Here is a 12495-nt window from a genome sequence, read left to right on the forward strand (position 1 = left end):
TCAGACGAGCCTGTGAGTTAGTGTCACAGTAACATGAGTCCTCACATTATCGCTAGAGAAAATGTACAACACAGGCTGCCCAGCTCCTCCAACACAGGACCCTCAGCCTGTTGTGCTCAGTCTGTGAAAGATGTAGCATAAGGAGGCTCCAGACTGTCAGATAACAGGTTAGTTTTCAATGATACCTCTCAAATGCCTTGAGTATGATACAAAAATTAAAAACTCAGGGTCTGGTTCACCCATGAACCTGGGCTTCAAACCCCACACCCTCAGTGGCAGAAAGTCTGACAGGGTGGGTGGAGAGTGGCATACACAGCTGACAACATCCCTGCGGCACTGGGGGGCCCAGAGCCCAGGACATAACCTATGAACTGAGAAGGGGCAGGACCAGGCCAGCTGGGATATGAATGAGTTTCCCATGGAGCACCAGTGAAATGTAAATCTGCTGGTGAAACCCAAATTCTGTCCCCTCAGCTTGTCAGTATGTATACTCCATTGTGTTTGTAGGGTGAATTTCATCCACATGGCCAGATCCTCAGCTAGCATACATGACCATAGCTCCACTGAAGTCAGCTGAGAATCTGACCCACAGGCTTCAAGAAAGTATATAAAAATAGACCATAGAGAAAAAGACCTCTCCATCTCTTCCCATTCTCTCTCCATTCTCCAAACAATCCTCTCCAGCCTCCTTCCCCCAACATGAGGCAGGAAAAACAAGGTGAGTCTTACAGTCCAAGAAAAAAAATCAACAAATCTGGACTTGGACAGACCCAGATCTGTCCTAGCTTGCAGCAGCTCAGAAGTCGCATGGCTGCTAGCAATTCTGTTGAAACTGAGATTGATTTTTTTGTTTGTTTTCAGCTGGGAACATAGGTCAGTTTTGGACACAAAATGTACAACTATATACAGAATGTGACAGAACACTGGGCCACACACCACCTATTTCTCATTCTGATTGGCCAGAGTTTCCCTGTAAGTAACCAATCAAAGGTGAAATCTGGTGTGGGAAGCAGAGCAAATTTGCAAAGAGATGATAGTAGTTATTGCTGGCTGTTTGCCGTCTGCCAAGATTCATTCCCATTCAGGTCACAGAAAAGCTTCTTGAATCTTTAATAGGATATTATCTAAACCCACACCACTCCATATGACTAATAAATTGCATTTTGGTAGCTCCAGTACTTCTGCCTTCATATTAATGCGAGTTTCATACCTTTTAAGTGCTCATCTTTGTGACAGTCTTTCCTAACCTTTAGATCTAAATGTATCCCATCAGAACCTGCTGTTCTCTCCTTTTAAATGTTAAGGGCCAACATTTCCCATGCTTAGATTTGGTACCAAACTAAATGGGATCCCGGGTCTGGTGCATTCTATTGATTCCTTAGGACATTTACCAGTGCTGCAACATTTACTAAATGTAGGGTGACCAGATGTCCCGATTTTATAGGGACAGTCCCGATTTTTAGGTCTTTTTCTTATATAGGGTCCTATTATCCCTCACCCCCTGTCCTGATTTTTCACACTTGCTATCTGGTCACCTTAACTAAATGGGAGAAGCACTAATCCAATTGAATTCAATAGTACTACTCATGTAGAGTAAGTGCTGCTCAACATCAGTAAGGGAAGCAGAATCAGCGCCATAGTAAGTTAATTTCAAGAGGGGCTTTCTTTCTCTATTATGTTCAGTCTTTGGGGAGGTGTGGAAGGGAAGAGAGGCACCAGGAGCCTCATTCTTACTGAGTTCTCCTGTGAAGGCATGGAGCACAACAATACTTGTGGGCCTCTACTGCCTCTATTCAAGGTGACAGTGTCCATGGTCTTCCTTCCCCTTCACATCTTGCCCGTCACTACTTATCTACTCTTGATTGTTATGATGTCACCCAGTAATCCCCTTCCAGTGACAGCCTCGGGATAAGATCTCATCCACTCCTCATCAAAATATCACACAGTGGAAGTCAGGCCAAGTGAAAGACTCTGAACTGCAGCCAAGTAAAAGGGCAACAGATAGGAAACACCTGCCTGAGTATTCTTTTTCTAGCTTACACCTAATGAAATGTTGCAAGATCTTTTCCTGTGGCCTTAGAAACAACCCCATGAATATCAGTTATTTAACAGGGATACAAATAATAGTGGAAGTGGTGAAATGCTGTAACTTGCACAGATTTGATATTGAGTGTGGGAAGATCCTTTGTCTCTGCTATGTCCATTTTCTGCTTAGCCCGTGGCACAAAGAGGATGGAATGCTGCTTTTGTATCAGGGAAGCCCTGGATGGCACAGAGCTAGCAGAGCCTGTTGTATGGCACCTCCTTCTTACCCCCACACACTTGCAACAAGGCAGAAGGGGATGAGGTTAGAATTGTTGGCACTCCGGCTGACAAAATGATCCACAGGAGGCAGTTACTGACATAAATTAGAGCAGATCTGGAGCTGAACAGACTCTGGCCCACAGACTTTAAGCAAAGTATAATTTGTGTGTGGGGGAGAATCAGCCCTGACTGCTCATAATATCAGAGGAGTATGAAGGTGGCTTTAAGATACAGTTGCATTCTCCTCAGGTTCTACTGCTGAATGTGGCTCTGTTGGACCTGAGGGCTTGGTATTCCTTTTTGTCTTGATCCTTTGGGACAAATATTCACTTCAGAATTTTGGGTCAATGCTGGCTGACATATTGATACAGCATAATGGAAGGCCCAACAGACATTTGGGACTCATCATTTGTCAAGGATTAAGTTAACCAGTGTCAGGACTAATCTCTGATTCAGAGTCAGACTGACACTTTGGCCAAATTCTGCTCTCAGTTTCATATTAAAGTCAATTTAATCAGTATAAATGAGAACAGAATTTGGACCTACATCTGGATAATAACAATCAGTAGGAAGAAAAAAAATGCTTGAAATGCTAAATGTTCACATGGGCTAAGCCTGTATTGTCAACAGAGCATGGAATTCCTCTTTGAGAGTTCTTTTCCTTTACATTCATTTTAAATAAAGCAAGAGAAAGGCATTTCATATTTTGGAAATAATGAAGTATGTACTAAATTAGAGAGCAAGAGAAAGAGTGTATAGAAATTGAACGGTGGCCTTTAAATGACTAAATGTAAACAGTCAAACAGATTTCTGTCATTGAAATCATATGTGAAATTCATATTAAATAGACACAGTCTAATTGTTCCATGAACTTAAGCTGGAGGAAAGCAGTAAAGTCATTCATATATGAATATTATATATATTTATATATATATTTATATTTAATTTCATCTTTGGTTTTTAAACCTTCTACTAATTGCATGGGATGTTGTTTGAAGTTCATATGAGGATTAAATTCATCTTCTATAAAATAGCATAGAACAGCTTCAGAATTTTATATAAGCTGAGATGATAACATTTAAGTGTCGTGACAATGAAAGATAGCAGAAGAGTGAACCACCTTCTTTACTTTGCTGCTTTTTCTGTGGGGCAGTGAGATAACTGGAGGGCAATATTTCATTTTCATTTTATTGCTTTCCCTTCCTTCTTCGTAGTTTTTTCTCTGAGATGGAATAAAAGGGCCTACTTCACCACTAAGTTACTCCATTTTCTACAGTGAGTTTTGAGTATCTCTCAATTCAATAGCATTTGGGTCCATAATTTTGATTCAGACCTCTGTAAAAGATAGTCATCATTTACAAAACCCTAAGCTTCAGGTTTCAAACACTCCATTGAAGCTCAGAGGCGTTTGGAGCTATGGTTTTTATTTGGGCTTCTCTCTAATTTTTAATACTTTATTTTCAAAGGAATTTGTAATTCTCCTGCCCCCATTCAAATTGGATTTGAATACATTCAAGGAAAATGAAGCCTGTTTGTGTCAGGGATTGTTTCCCCCTTCTAACTGACTTGAGAATAATTTCTGTGGTACTTTACTTACCACTTCAGTGCACCATAGCTTAAGTCTGTTATGAAAAGGGCACATTCCACACAGGACAATAAAATAACATTTATTTCAAGTTCAATTGCCTTGTGGTTTAAGCACAGAACTCAGAGACAAGAGATCCGAGTTCTATTCCATATATACCACAGATATGCTGTACCTGACATGGGGAAAATTAAGTGAATTGCCCAATCTGTGAAATGGGAATAACGAGGTTTACTGTGTCTCACATGAGGTGAACTGAGCCTTAATTAATTCATGCCTGCGAATGGTGCTTTGAAGATTTTCAGATAGAAGACACTAGGAAAATGCATTACAACATCAGGAGAGCACTATGGTTTCTCAAAAATTTCTCAGTAACTCCAGCTTTATCTACAGGGATATAGTTTTGCATTCTGTGGGCATGGCAAAAGCTATTGGGTGGATGAAAATCCTTGTTCTGCTTCCATTCTCCCAAAATTAGTTTTCTTTTCATCTTCTCAAAGTTATTGTGACCACAGCCTACCAAAAGTGAGGGGAGCAGTATATGATAGGAGCAATTCAAGGCAAAGAAATGTGATGAAGCATAAGGAAATAGGTCTTAACTCTGGAACACAGGCAACAACATATCTTGTCTAGGCTCTGCTGCTGGATACAAACTACAAGGCGTTATGGGTTTGTATAGCTTTATTGCTGGAAAGGAAGCAGCACTCCTGGCTACAGTGTAAACCCCAGTAATAAGTGGAGGTTTCAGAAGGAAGGCTTTTAGTGACTGGTCCTGAAGATAAGACCTTGTTCATTCCAAACTATAAACCTCACAGTGGAATTAAGGCCAGATAGATGATATGGCATTCATTGCTCTGAACTTTAGTAAAGTAAATGAGGTGATAACAGCAGATGTGATACTTTTGATTGCTAAATACTTCCTTTTGGTTTACATGTAAATTAGGCATTGGAAAATCTTTTTCCATGGCTTTTGACCTGACATTGTGAATAGCATGGTTCTCTTCTTTATTTTACAGGTAGACATGTGGGCTCAAATTCACTGGTAATGTGAATTATGGTGCAACTTGTGCACATATGATATTCAAAAGGTGCGCAAATGGGTGTGACTTACACAATGAGAAGGCAGATGTGTAGCAGGGAGAGTAATGAACAGGAAGGTTGCTTTCCATAGGTGTCAAGAAAAGATCCATGTATACTTCCACTCTTTCCTTCTCCATCTTCTTTTGATCTTTCAGAAATTTTAGGCAAAATTTTTTTAGTGAGGTTGTTCACCTAAATTATTGCTCTGATTAATTAATTTCACTCCAACACCATTGAGATGGTGCATATTCAGAGGAGTTCAGTTCTTGAGAGAGGACTGCTGATACAGCTAATTCAGCTCAGAGATACATGTAGGTTGGGGTGAGGTGCACCAGCAATCCTCACTGAATGAGCCAGGACCTCTACTGAGGAGCTCCAAAAAACTGCCTCATCCAGCCTTCCAGCCTGAAGGAGAGATCCCTCCAACGAGGGTGTTTTTTCTGGGACAAAGGAGGATTAAGAGAAAAATTGAGGTGAGATCCCATGGGTCTATTCTGCCTTCCACTTGGTTTAATTAAATCACTGACTAATTTGATCCTCTGTTTAATTTGATTGAACCCTTCAGGCTCCAAACTGCATGTATTAAAAATAATACAACTTCTACTCTTTATTTTGATAAGTTGTGATCACTTTAAGCAAGTATTATGGGGCATTGCAGTAACTGGGTAGTCCCTAATGAGTCAGGAACAGACAACATTCCGAATGCCTCAGAAGAGAAGTTAAGGATCTAGGGAAAATAATTTCACATGTAGGTTGCTGAATGGCCATTATTCCCCACCCCATGTGCGCTGCAGGCTGCGATATACACACAGAGGACAGTTGTGCATTTCAATCAAAGTGATAGGAATGGTCTTGCTCAAAGGGAATGAAGGTCGTGAGATCCAAATTTTCAAATTTGAGCCTCTAAAGGTAGATGTTCAGGGTACCTAATTTCAGATGCCCACATTGAAAAATTTATCCCTTATATCTTTAAAACAATGACAAAGAAGGAATAAGATTATTTTGACATGCCTGTATTACACACTGTCCAAATAATCATTTAACAACCTTGAGCTCCAGAGCCAGGAAAGTAATCAGTAGGAGTCCCTCACCATTAGTCTTTGACATGACATCAGCCAGTGGAGTGAATAAACACTAGAGGTTTGATAAGAGAGTCTAGTTAAAAGCCTCTTACAAGTCAGAATACTGAAGATGAGTCAGACCTTCTCTGCTGTAACTCATGGCACCAGTGTTTCTGTATAGGTAAGTGGAAATGTCAGTGGTCAGACCAGATTTCTCTGGAATTATTTTGCTCTATTTTTAGCTGAGATTGGTATATTTTCCCTCCCCATTCTACGTGGAAAAAAACCTGCAAAATTCAGGGAGAGGTTACAGAATAAACAAAGGCAAATAATAGAATGGTACAAAATATGCAATGTGTTGTCACTGATACTGGGGTCTGTGGCAGAGAGGATGTGTGATTGTTGTATAGGACCTCAGGGAGCAAATCAAAGGGGGCTGTATGTTACCATCATGCTGTTCAGATCCCTGGGGCTATTGGGGCCATTGTGGTTCCTAGCATAAATTGGAGCAGATTTAAGGCCAGTGGTTTGCTAGAGTGCAGCAGCATTCTGGCCATACCCATGACACACCCATTATGTGAAGGAGGAGTCTGGAGGTGGAGCTCAGAGCCAGCAAGCACAACTTTATGCCACCTGGAAATTTCCTCCTACTGGGAAAATCCTCAAGAGCCCACCTGGGGCAGCTTTATGTCTGTGTAATGGTTGTAAAGAAATGTAGTGTGGGTCAGGATCTGGTCCGTGGAATTTATTGTGCAAACCACTGTGATTGTTCTGGTGTGCTGCAGACTTGCAACAAGCCTCATTGTCAATGGGAGCCTTAAATCCTGAAAAATCAGGCATTGGGGGCGGGGAGCCTTAGAAAATGTCATGTACTACTTTGCTGGGAGCAGTGGAAACAGGCGAAAAGTTTTATGATATTCTATTAATTACTTGGACAACTTGAACTCCATATAACATAACTGAATCATTTGCTATGGCAAATGTCTAGTCTTTTGAATATTGCAATGGAAGTCATGATATGCAGGCTTTCTCCTTGGTTCTGAAACTAGCTCTTTGTATGATCTTGTGCAAATGATTTTCATTGCTCATTTTCACCAACGAAAAATGAATAGCTTTTCAATAGTTACTTTATGTTCCTTAATGTTTGTAAAGCATTTTGAGATTCTGTAGGAGTCCAAAGGATTGTTTTTAATTACAAAACCTGCATTAGCTAATTAGTAAATATGTATTTTGCATTCTTCCTGAATATATTTGTCACAGTATAATTTGATGTCATTGTGTGACATCCTTATTAACACATTGTTTAAATTACAAAATATAAGTTTTAATTTTTAAATTTGTTCTATAAGTCCTAAATTTATCATAACATCACATTATATCATAATAATTAAGAGTTTCTATGGCTGGTTATCTCAGTGTTATACCTGGAGAATTAGTTATAATAATTATTATGGTCGATAACTAAAACTATTCCATTATAATCTTGTTTTCAGTTGTTCATAAGTTTCACCCTTTGGGGCTGAAATTTTTGAGCCTTGGTTTCCACCCAAAGGTGAACTTTTCTAGAAAATTTGAGCAAAAGCATTTTTTAGTATAAGTATGAGTGTGAAAAAGCCCCACACTTTTGCCACTACCATAATCTGGCAACTTCAGGTATGAAGCCTAGGAGTAGAAAATTTAAAATATACTAGTGAACTAGCCATTGAGACAGGGGGTGGGACTCAGTGTTCAGATGGTATAAATTTGGGTGAATTGTGATAGGGCAAATAGTCCCTTTTTCACATTCACAGGATGGGTGATTAGTTCGGATTTCTTTTAACATATTTTATCAAGATTTTAAGCAAAGGAAAGATGCGGTGCACATGTGTGTCACTCTGTGCATCCAGGAGATACTGGCATAATCTGCATGGCTAGGCTTCAAGGAGAAAAAGGCAACATTAAATGGGTAATGGAGGTATCTCCCGTTATGACTGAGCTGAACCAGGACATCTGGCTACCATCTTATGGTTCAACCTATCCTAGAGATAAAGTAGAATTGTGAAGATTGATTAAGATGTTTGGATCTGAGATTTTGGTTCAGGAGCACCTCTCAAATGGGATCCAAATTGTTAACATGGTCATTCCAGGTCATATGGCACAAGATTGAAGTAGCTGGCAAAATATTGCATGAGGAAGGCATTTACTTCCAAGGCATGTGGGGAGGGATCTTGAGGGTTCTGACTAGAGCTGGTTGGGAAAAAGTTCCCCTCCCCATGGAAAATATCGGCTTCTGGGAGAAAAATCAAAACCTGAAATATTTGGGCCGAAAACCAAAGTATTTTGATTTGGAATGTAGCTGTGGTGCCTCATGCCCTCCTTCTACCTATAGGCTGGGCTCCCTGGTCAGACTACATCTCTTGGTAGGGGCAGGTGGTGCACCATGAGAAAGGTAGTACCATGGGAGCCCATACCATAGAGGAGAATGAGGAGATCAGATAACCAAACAATAAATCCAAGGAAGTATGGCTGAGGCATATATTAATAAAAATATTTCTGTTTCCAGAGGAGATATTTTGGTTTTGGAACAAAAAAAATCAAATTTTTTTGCAGAAAACAAACTTTTAATGAAAACATTTGTCAAAAACCCAAGTTTGCCATCGAAAAAATTTTCAATGGAAATTTTTGACCAGTTCTAGTTCTGACCTTTCTCTACCCAACTTCAGTCATTTATTTGTATCAGAGCACTAAATCAAGAGAGCATTAATTAGGAGTCACACATTCAGGTTAAGTGGTCATAGCCCACACAATCAATTCCCTTCCATTTTGGGAAGGTGAGCATCGGTGGACTGGAGTCCTTTTGTTTGTGTATTCCTATATTTTGTCCATCCATTGGTCAGATCTTCCTATTTTAGACACACCTGCATAATTGAGAGGAAGAGGAGGAGAGCTCTTGCTCCAGGGAAGCGACAGCAGAAGGCAGCTGGGCTAAATGATATGCTGAAGCCCTGAAATAAACTCACACCAGTGATGTGTCTGTGTGACATGGAGCAGCTGAGAAAAGAAATGAATTCATAAGGAGATTAAAGGGGCATGCAAATAAGAGACAGAGAAACACACACTGACCTCGGTTAACTTGGAAAAGCTTATTAAAGAAGGAGAAAAGCATATTGTATGGTTTGGAGTTCAACATGAAGATGAGCTCTTTTGGGTGAGATTTATTACAAGTGTGGGAAATTACTGCACAGTATGCTATTATGAAGAAATAAGAACATAAGAACGGCCGTACCGGGTCAGACCAAAGGTCAATCTAGCCCAGTATCTGTCTACCGACAGTGGCCAATGCCAGGTGCCCCAGAGGGAGTGAACCTAACAGGCAATGATCAAGTGATCTCTCTCCTGCCATCCATCTCCATCCTCTGACGAACAGAGGCTAGGGACACCATTCTTACCCATCCTAGCTAATAGCCATTTATGGACTTAGCCACCATGAATTTATCCAGTTCCCTTTTAAACATTGTTATAGTCCTAGCCTTCACAACCTCCTCAGGTAAGGAGTTCCACAAGTTGACTGTGCGCTGCATGAAGAAGAACTTCCTTTTATTTGTTTTAAACCTGCTGCCTATTAATTTCATTTGGTGACCCCTAGTTCTTGTATTATGGGAATAAGTAAATAACTTTTCCTTATCCACTTTCTCAACATCACTCATGATTTATATACCTCTAGCATATCCCCCCCTAGTCTTCTCTTTTCCAAGCTGAAGAGTCCTAGCCTCTTTAATTTTTCCTCGTATGGGACCCTCTCCAAACCCCTAATCATTTTAGTTGCCCTTTTCTGAACCTTTTCTAGTGCTAGAATATCTTTTTTGAGGTGAGGAGACCACATCTGTATACAGTATTCGAGATGTGGGCGTACCATGGATTTATATAAGGGCAATAATATATACTCAGTCTTATTCTCTATCCCCTTTTTAATGATTCCTAACATCCTGTTTGCTTTTTTGACCGCCTCTGCACACTGCATGGACATCTTCAGAGAACTATCCACGATGACTCCAAGATCTTTTTCCTGACTCATTGTAGCTAAATTAGCCCCCATCATATTGTATGTATAGTTGGGGTTATTTTTTCCAATGTGCATTACTTTACATTTATCCACATTAAATTTCATTTGCCATTTTGTTGCCCAGTCACTTAGTTTTGTGAGATCTTTTTGAAGTTCTTCACAATCTGCTTTGGTCTTAACTATCTTGAGTAGTTTAGTATCATCTGCAAACTTTGCCACCTCACTGTTTACCCCTTTCTCCAGATCATTTATGAATAAATTGAATAGGATTGGTCCTAGGACTGACCCTTGGGGAACACCACTAGTTACCCCTCTCCATTCTGAGAATTTACCATTAATTCCTACCCTTTGTTCCCTGTCCTTTAACCAGTTCTCAATCCATGAAAGGACCCTCCCTTTAATCCCATGACAGCTTAATTTACATAAGAGCCTTTGGTGAGGGACCTTTTCAAAGGCTTTCTGGAAAAATACACTATGTCCACCGGATCCCCCTTGTCCACATGTTTGTTGACCCCTTCAAAGAGCTCTAATAGATTAGTAAGACACGATTTCCCTTTACAGAAACCATGTTGACTATTGCTCAACAGTTTGTTTTTCTATGTGTCTGACAATTTTATTCTTAACTATTGTTTTGACTAATTTGCCCGGTACCGACTTTAAACTTACTGGTCTGTAATTGACAGGATCACCCCTAGAGCCCTTTTTAAATAAGCTTCCTGTTATTTCCAGTAGTGTTTTTCTAGGTGGAAGCAAAGGGTCTTGACATGTCAGTTCAGTGGCCATGTAAGAATAGCCATGGATGAACCAGTATTCCTGATAATCTGTTAACTAAAAAACTACTGGTTAGGTGACGGAGTCCTGTACCCATACTAAAGGCTGGAAGAAATTGCCATTGAAATGAATGTCATTCATATGTGTATAAGATAAATGAATTTCTCACTCTTTACCTGAATTTATCCTGCTCATATAAATATAGCCATGCTAGCTTCGCTCTTTGTTAAATACAAATTCAGAAAGAAGGATAGATAAGGAGGTAGTAGATGTTGCTAGTGGGGAGTTATAATGGAATACGGAGGGCATGTCTACATGGAGAAATTGATTGGAATAGCTATTGTAGAATAAACTATTCCACAAAAGCTATTCTGATCAATTTCCTCATGTAGACAAGCCCAGAGTTTTTCATTTCTAGGTCAGCGGTTCAAATCTAGTACAGATCAGGAGTGACCAAACATGTTTGATGTCTGATATCCCATGTGAAAAGAGTTGATAATCATGCTCTAATTCCTGGAGAACAAATATCCACATCCTTGAAAAATCAGCATTGACAGTAAAAATCTTGTTAGCCATTTCAGCAGGTAGGGCAAGAATCAAATCAACATAGGACTCAGCTTAGATCTTACCCCAAAAAGGTGATTGAAGCATTGAGTGAGTTTGCTGGGCAGGGGCAAGGGGAAACCTACAAAGGTCCTTTCTGTCTTATACTTGTCCTGTGGTTAAAGAACTTCTGGCCATGTCTACACTACAAAATTAAGTCGACCTATCTACATACAGGTGCCACAGTAATGACATCAAGTGTGTGTGTCTACACATGGCTCCTTGTGTCGGTGGGGCATGACCTCATCAGGAGCACTTGTATCAATTGTACTGTCAGCATGAGGCATTGTGAGATGGCTCCTGAAAGCCATTAACAGTTGACAAAAGCAACGCAATATCTACACCGACACTGCATCGACCTAACTACATCAACTTTGACTCTACACCGGATGTGGAGGTAGAATTATTAAGTTGGGGTTGTGGGGCAGTTACATCGGCAGGAGTGAAATTTAAGTGTAGACACTTCCATAGTTAGGTTGCCCTAAACTCCCTTGTGTTGATCTTATTCTCTAGTGTAGACCAGACCACAGCCTCCAATGTCTTGAGTCTTCAACAGTACTAAAAATCCATTTAATGAGATACTTTAAGAAGCTTGGTTTGCAATCTAGGGAAGTCTCTGAGACTGCAAGCTGACAAGCTATACGTTGCCAACAAGCAACAGGTGAAAATATGACTGTTACAGGAAAAAGTACAGTTAACAGAAAATATCAACTTACTATCTGCTATTAATATGTATTGAACTTCTTAGAGTGCTGTATTATATACTGCTATTTCTTCTGTGGAAAGATCACTTACTTTCTGTTAATCACTGGTTTATTATTGTTAGTGGTTTTGGTAATAATTGCAGGTTAATTGTTTTGATATATCATAGAAGTGTTGCACCTCAAGTAGGAGAATCACAGTCAGCAATCACTTTTGTACAGACACTTCAACATAAAAAACTGAGCACTGTGTATTTCAGCTCCCTCTCTTGCCCCCCCCCCCCCACTACAGTCCACTTTTTCTTTTCATTTGTGAAGTCTGCCAGGTCCAGGATTCCTTGTTACTAC

The 12495-nt window shown here is 40.0% G+C and overlaps 1 protein-coding gene across 3 annotated transcripts in view; it reads left to right on the forward strand.

Moving 5' to 3' along the window:
- Nucleotides 1-12495, forward strand: part of SLC1A2 (solute carrier family 1 member 2) — a 114112-nt gene that overhangs the window by 36458 nt on the left and 65159 nt on the right. The window contains exon 1 of one of the 3 annotated variants that reach the window (XM_039536663.1): nt 6149-6211. The exons of the other annotated variants lie outside the window; for them this stretch is intronic. Coding sequence (XP_039392597.1) covers nt 6189-6211 — 23 coding nt within the window. The 5' untranslated portion in view covers nt 6149-6188. Of the gene's footprint in view, nt 1-6148; nt 6212-12495 lie in introns of those variants that run through there. 3 annotated transcript variants of the gene reach the window in all.

Source organism: Mauremys reevesii, linkage group 4, assembly GCF_016161935.1.
Source record: "Mauremys reevesii isolate NIE-2019 linkage group 4, ASM1616193v1, whole genome shotgun sequence".
Taxonomy (NCBI): Eukaryota; Metazoa; Chordata; order Testudines; family Geoemydidae; genus Mauremys; species Mauremys reevesii.